At 39.9% G+C, this 7,009-nt stretch overlaps 2 protein-coding genes across 2 annotated transcripts in view; one reads left to right on the forward strand and one right to left on the reverse strand.

The window, feature by feature from the left end:
- LOC104706747 (MAG2-interacting protein 2) overlaps window positions 1–5,119 on the forward strand; it is an 11,601-nt gene extending 6,482 nt beyond the window's left edge. The window contains exons 10-14 of the mRNA XM_019228382.1: window positions 67–426; window positions 622–1,822; window positions 1,905–2,170; window positions 2,257–3,720; window positions 3,781–5,119. Of these exons, the coding sequence (XP_019083927.1) occupies window positions 67–426; window positions 622–1,822; window positions 1,905–2,170; window positions 2,257–3,720; window positions 3,781–4,914 (4,425 nt within the window). The 3' untranslated portion in view covers window positions 4,915–5,119. The remainder of the gene's footprint in view (window positions 1–66; window positions 427–621; window positions 1,823–1,904; window positions 2,171–2,256; window positions 3,721–3,780) is intronic.
- On the reverse strand, window positions 5,657–6,992 carry LOC104706749. The gene is made up of 3 exons (XM_010422964.2): window positions 6,688–6,992; window positions 6,232–6,560; window positions 5,657–6,146 (listed from the first exon to the last, which is right to left on the reverse strand). The coding sequence occupies exons 2-3, from the start codon at window positions 6,427–6,429 to the stop codon at window positions 5,781–5,783; spliced, it is 564 nt and encodes a 187-aa protein (XP_010421266.1). The 5' UTR covers window positions 6,430–6,560; window positions 6,688–6,992; the 3' UTR covers window positions 5,657–5,780.

Below are 7,009 nucleotides of genomic sequence, written 5' to 3' on the forward strand. Positions count from 1 at the left end.
CCTGTGTAGAAGGTACCAAGAGATTTTATGTTTGAAAGTTATAATTCTGCGTTTTTTTCTACACAGGTCCCGAAACCAATTAATTATTTTCTTGAGGTTCATTTGGATGAAAAGGGTGTAAAGCAGATCCTTCGACTCATGCTTTCAAAATTTGTTCGTCGTCAACCTGGACGATCTGATAATGACTGGGCATGCATGTGGCGTGATCTGCGACAGTTGCAAGAGAAAGCCTTTTCTTTCCTTGATCTTGAGTTTGTGCTGACAGAGTTCTGTAGAGGACTTCTAAAAGCTGGAAAATTTTCTCTGGCTAGAAATTATCTCAAGGGTACAGGCTCAGTTGCTCTGCCATCAGAGAAGGCAGAGAGTCTTGTTATTAATGCGGCAAAGGAATACTTCTTCTCTGCTCCTAGCCTTGCTTCTGAAGAAGTAAGTGGTGTTTCTTTGTTTGTGTATAAAGTTTTTTTTTTCTAATATATATATTTACGCAACCTACCATCCTGTTAATTCTTGCTTCTGGTGCTGTAGAATTTTTTGTTTTTTTTCACAAAGTTCAGTGTCAGCGACAATTTTCTTTGTGCTTGGATATATTTATATTTACAGTTTTGAAAATTATATTTCCAGATATGGAAAGCAAGGGAGTGTCTGAATATATTTTCTAGTAGCCGGACTGTTAAAGCTGAGGCGGATATCATTGATGCAGTTACTGTTAGGCTTCCAGATCTTGGGGTTAGTCTCCTACCAGTGCAGTTCAAACAAGTAAACGACCCAATGGAGATTATTAAGATGGCAATCACGGGGCATCCTGGGGCCTATCTACATGTTGAAGAACTTATTGAGGTTGCTAAACTTCTTGGGTTGAATTCTTCAGAAGAGATATCATCTGTTGAAGAAGCTATTGCTAGAGAAGCTGCAGTTGCAGGCGATCTGCAGGTGGCGTTTGATCTATGCCTTGTTCTAACCAAAAAAGGGCATGGTCCCATTTGGGATTTAGGTGCTGCAATAGCAAGAGGTCCTGCACTTGAACACATGGATATAAGTTCTAGAAAGCAGTTACTTGGCTTTGCTTTGGGTCACTGCGATGATGAATCGATCAGTGAGTTATTGCACGCATGGAAAGATCTTGACCTCCAAGGCCAATGCGAGACTTTGGGAATGTTATCAGAGACGGATTCTCCTGAATTTCACAAGATGGGTGGTGTTTCTTGTCTGAGAGATTTCCCTCAGATGCTTGATGGGCTAAGCAGTGATCAACAACTAGATTTCGACAGAGTCAAAGATACACTTTCTTGTGTTGCTAAGGACTTGCCGGTTGATAATAGCATGGACTTGGAATCTCTTCTAAAGGAAAATGGGAAGCTTCTCTCGTTTGCTGCGTCACATCTTCCCTGGTTACTTAAGCTGGGTAGAAATAGGAAGTTGGATAAAAGGCTAATGCTTGATTCCATTCCTGGAAAGCAGTTTGTCAGCGTAAAAGCAACTGCTCTTGTTACCATTCTATCCTGGCTGGCAAAGAATGGTTTTGCACCAAAAGATGAGCTGATAGCCATGATTACAGACTCGATAATTGATCATCCGGTAACAAAAGAGGAAGACATTATAGGATGCTCGTTTCTGTTGAATCTAGTAGATGCATCTAATGCAGTAGAAGTTATAGAAAAGCAGTTGAGAATAAGGGGGAACTACCAAGAAATTCGGAGTATCATGAGTCTAGGCATGATATATAGTTTGCTACATGACTCTGGAGTAGAGTGTACGGCTCCCATCCAGAGGAGAGAACTGCTTCGGAAGAACTTTGAGAGAAAGCAAACAGAAAGTCTCTCTGGTAAGGGTTTCTCGGTCTATTATTTTTTCAATATACCTGTTTTTGCCAACTTCTTTTGACCTCTAGGTGCTGTTTTATACAGATGATATGAGGAGGATCGACAAACTTCAGTCAACTTTTTGGAAGGAATGGAAACATAAATTAGAGGAAAAAATGCATGATGCTGACCGTTCTAGAATTCTGGAGAGAATTATCCCCGGGGTTGAGACTGAAAGGTTTTTATCCCATGATATTGAATACATTAAGGTTGCTGTTTTCTCTCTCATTGAATCTGTGAAATCGGAGAAGAAGCTGATTTTGAAAGATGTACTAACATTGGCTGATACGTATGGCTTGAACCAGTCAGAGGTACATTTCACTTTGTGTATACCTTATTACTGCACATACTTTCCTCAACCGCAACTAATATATACCTTTCTTTGTCTTCTTGCCAGGTGATATTAAGGTATTTAAGCTCTATCCTTTGCTCTGAGATTTGGACAAATGAGGACATCACGGCTGAAATTATACAAGTCAAGGAAGAAATACTTCTCTTTGCTTCAGACACCATACAAACCATAAGCACAATCGTGTACCCAGCAGTTAGTGGTCTTAACAAACAACGCATTGCTTACATATATAGCCTCCTTTCTGAATGCTATAGCCATTTGGAATTAAGCAAGGAAGCATCATTGTTGGTTCAACCGCATGGTTCCTTTGCTGGGTTATCGAATATGTATAACGTCCTTAAGCAAGAATGCAGTAGAGTGTCGTTTATCACAGATTTGGATTTCAAAAATATTGCAGCATTGGGAGGTTTGAACTTTGACAGCTTCAACAATGAAGTCCATGCGCACATCAATGAGATGAACTTGGAAGCTTTGGCCAAAATGGTAGAAACTCTCACTGGCTTCTTCATGGAGAATTCGTCCGACAGTCTCATTTCCTGGCAGGATGTTTACAAACAATATATTATGGATTTGTTAGATACATTGGAGAGTAGAAGAGATCTTGATTTTGGAAGTGCAGAGAGTTTCCAGGGGTTCCTCGGTCAACTTGAGCAGACATATGACCACAGTAGAGTATATGTCAGGATCTTGGAACCTTTGCAAGCTGTGGAAATCTTGAAACGGCATTTCACATTAGTTCTTCCGCAAAATGACTTGTACGTGCATATCCCTGATAATTCTACATGGCAAGAATGTCTTATCTTACTGATTAACTTTTGGATAAGATTAGCTGATGAGATGCAAGAAGTAAAATCATCTACTCCAAGTCTTGTGGAGAATCTTATCTTAAGCCCTGAATGCATTAGCAGCTGTCTTACTGTACTCATAAAACTAGTAATGGATGACAGTCTGTCCCCAAGTCAAGCTTGGGCTGCAATACTTGTCTACCTTAGATCTGGTTTGGCCGGTGATTGTGCGACTGAAATCTTCAACTTCTGCAGAGCCATGGTCTTCTCTGGCTGTGGATTTGGACCCATTTCTGATGTCTTCTCAGATTTGTCCTCTCGGTATCCGACAGCTATGCAGGATCTTCCACACCTTTACTTGAGTATACTTGAACCCATTTTACAAAATTTGGTATCTGGGGCTCATGAAACACAGAATCTTTACAGGTTTCTCTCTTCTCTCAGTAACTTGGAAGGCAACCTGGAAGAACTGAAGCGTGTTAGGCTTGTAGTCTGGGAACAACTCGTAATATTTTCTGAGAACCTGGAGTTGCCAAGTCAAGTTCGCGTGTACTCCTTAGAGCTTATGCAGTTCATCTCGGGTAAGAATATCAAGGGCTCATCATCTGAGCTACAGTCAAACGTTATGCCATGGGATGGTTCGGCTGAGCTATTATCGTCTATGCAGAAGACTGAAGCCACGCTAAACCAAGCGTTGTCAGACCAGGCTGATGGCTCTAGCAGANAAAAGACTGAAGCCACGCTTAACCAAGCGTTGCCAGACCAGGCTGATGGTTCTAGCAGGCTCACAAATACTTTGGTCGCACTCAAATCATCTCAGATTGCTGTGGTGTCCATCGCTCCAGGCTTAGAGATCACCCCTGAGGATCTATCGAGTGTTGAGACATCTGTTTCCTGCTTCTCTAAACTCTCTTCTGCTGTTACTACAGCTTCACAAGCTGAAGCTCTTCTGGCAATTTTAGAAGGATGGGAAGAGCTGTTTGAAGCTAAGAAAGCCGAACTACTGCCGTTTAATGAGGCAACCGACCAAGGAAACGACTGGGGCAATGATGATTGGAATGATGGATGGGAAACATTTCAGGAACCAGAACCCATGGAGAAAGAAAAAAAGGAATATATAGTCTCGGCTCATCCTTTACATTCGTGCTGGCTGGATATTTTGAGAAAGTACATTGCCTTGAGCATGCCCGAAAATGTTCTACGACTTATGGATGGATCCCTTCAGAAACCTGAAGAGGTCCTGCTTGAAGAAAATGAAGCAGAAAGCCTGGCTGGGATCTTGGCCAGCACTGACCCATTTCTCGGTCTAAAGATATCTCTTTTGTTGCCCTACGAACGAATCAGATCTCAGTGTCTCAGTGTTGTTGAAGAAAAATTGAAACAAGAAGGCATTCCGGAATTATCGAGTCAGAGCCATCATGAAGTTCTTCTCCTGGTTATATATTCTGGGACTCTCTCAACGATCATCTCCGATTCTTGCTACGGCTCAGTCTTCTCCTTCCTTTGCTATCTGATTGGAAAGCTATCTCGAGAGTTCCAAGAAGAGCGGATAAGACAAGCGGACAACAGAGAATCAAATGCAAGTTCCGAGAGACGGTTTATGTCATGTTTTGGGGAACTCATGTTCCCATGTTTTGTCGCGGAGCTTGTGAAGGTCAATCAGCAGATATTAGCCGGGTTCCTGGTGACCAAGTTCATGCACAGTAACCCATCTCTTAGTCTGATTAATGTTGCCGAGGTAAGTCTGAGGAGATACTTGGAGAAGCAGCTCGAGTCTTTGGAGCATTTGGAGGATTCGTTTGGTGAGAGCTCAGAACTTGAAACGCTGAAGAATACAATCTCAAGCTTAAGAGGCACTTTAAAGGAAGTTATACGATCTGCGTTAGCGTCTCTTTCTACTTGTACAAACAGTAGATGATGGAGGCTTCTTCTGAGGTGAAATGGTAACAAAAAATGAGTAATTAGGAGAGCGTAAATCTGTTTATGCGGTTTTTATATATAGTTAATATAGTTTTAACTTTATTTTTCGACAGGAAAACTGTTTTTGAGGTGTCCATATAAATTGTCCATCCTAATATGCTACCTCCATTTTCAATTTTTATATAATTCAAATCAACAAACCACCAAAGAAAAGCTGGAAATTAGAAGACATTGACCTAAATGAAATGCAATTTCAACTGATTAAAAATATCAAGTTCCCATAATCCCATTCTCTGCAGCAAGCCCTCTTCTTGATTCCCTCGGCTAGTACCATATTTCATATGAGCCACACATAACTATTCATCTCAATTCTCAAAGTTCAGGTATAAAATAATAGAAGTATCCTAATTACTATATGGGAAAATAGAAATTTTCCAACTAAATTACGATAAACTTTTTAATACCTTAATTAATTTTGTACCCAAATAAACATTTTAACTATTTTTTTTATGCCCATTTTAAATCACCAACTATGATCCAAATACTAATTTTATTATGTCTCTCTAATCGACGTTAACGACACTTAAACGATCTGTAACAGAAGTTAACTTTTAGTTTAGTATCTAACCACGGTTATGTCCAAATTTTTAATTTATATTTTTTTTTGACAAAAACACTAACTCTTTAAATAATTTGAGAGAGAGAGGAATTGAAAACACAACATTCAAAGCAGTCAAATATCATTTATAATAAAAAATAATATGAGTTTGAAATTGAAAATCAAACAAAAACAATATTTGGGGAGTTTAGAAACCATCACAACAAAATCATTGATACTACGTTTAAGAACAAAATAATAAAACACTACTTGGGTTGAGAGCCACCTCCTATCTCTTTTGACTTAGGTCCCCAACATTCAAATACACGATCACTAAAAGGACACATATACACGCCTTGACCTCTTGGCACTGTCACCTTCTTACGAGCTTGTCCTCTTCCAGGAGGGCGTCCACGACGGCCACGACCACGTCCAGGAGGGCATCCACGACGGCCACGACCACGTCCAGAAGATACACTAGATGGCGACATTGCAACAAAAGGTGGAGGAGCAGTACATGAAACCGATACAACGGAAGATTGAGATTGATTAGGCGTAGGTGGTGGAATGGAAGGTTGTGATTGACTAGTAATGCGCTTTCTTGGTCGATATGGGTTGATGTCTCCATCATCCTGTCATATTAAAAGAAAATTACATGTAAAAAATCTCATAAGAAAAGTTCTCAACAACATGTTATAAAAGAGTAAGAACACTTACAAGTATCTTACGAGGCCTTCCACGTTTGCGTGATGGACCTTGTTTAACAAAAGCTTCATTTTTGCAATTGGTGTGATTATGTCCTACCTTCTTACAATTACCACATGTTACTATCCTGCCATCTCTAGTCACTCTTTTTGGATTGGAAGGACACTCATGTGCTGCCTTTATCCTGTTTTTCTTAGGTCTTCGTGGCATTTTTCTAAAACCTGGAACTCCAATTGGTGGTTTACCAGTTGTTTCCCAAAATTTTTCTCCATTAACTGGTTTGATGTTTGTTCCTAAAGTTTTCTATCCAAACTTCAGTCTTGTAATAATGATCGACATGGCTGCAATCAAAAGATAAAAAAAAAACTACTTAACTCAAGAAAAAAAAGCAGGCTTTGACTGAAAAAAAGCTACTTAACTCAAGATTAAAAAAAACTACTTAACTCATTAGAAGAACAAAAAGCTTACTTTTCTGGTTTTTGGTGGTTTTCGTTGATAACTTTGATTTCGTGTGAGCAAGGAATGTCAGTTAGGTCCCATCCCCTACAAACACAATGACGCAGCCGAAGACTAACCTCATAGCCACAACCGTGTAGAAGCACTTCAAACAAGTTATCTGAACTTGTAAGAACATAACAATCTCGGCTCTCTTCTCTATTTACTTCCACTAAATCTGCAATCTTCTTAGGGAAAGGAAATATGCACCCAATTGCTTTCTTATATCTGCGAGAAATACGCATCATAGCCTGCCTCCTAATTGTTTCCAGCATGTTAATCAAAGGCAATTCCC

This window comes from Camelina sativa, chromosome 8 (assembly GCF_000633955.1).
Source record: "Camelina sativa cultivar DH55 chromosome 8, Cs, whole genome shotgun sequence".
NCBI lineage: Eukaryota > Viridiplantae > Streptophyta > Magnoliopsida > Brassicales > Brassicaceae > Camelina > Camelina sativa.

Coding starts and splice junctions, on each gene's coding strand:
- LOC104706749 (XM_010422964.2), bottom strand. CDS start 6,429: ATGCCACGAAGACCTAAGAAAAACAGGATAAAGGCAGCACATGAGTGT. Junction 6,147..6,231: donor GAAGGCCTCGTAAGATACTT/GTAAGTGTTCTT, acceptor TTAATATGACAG/GATGATGGAGACATCAACCC.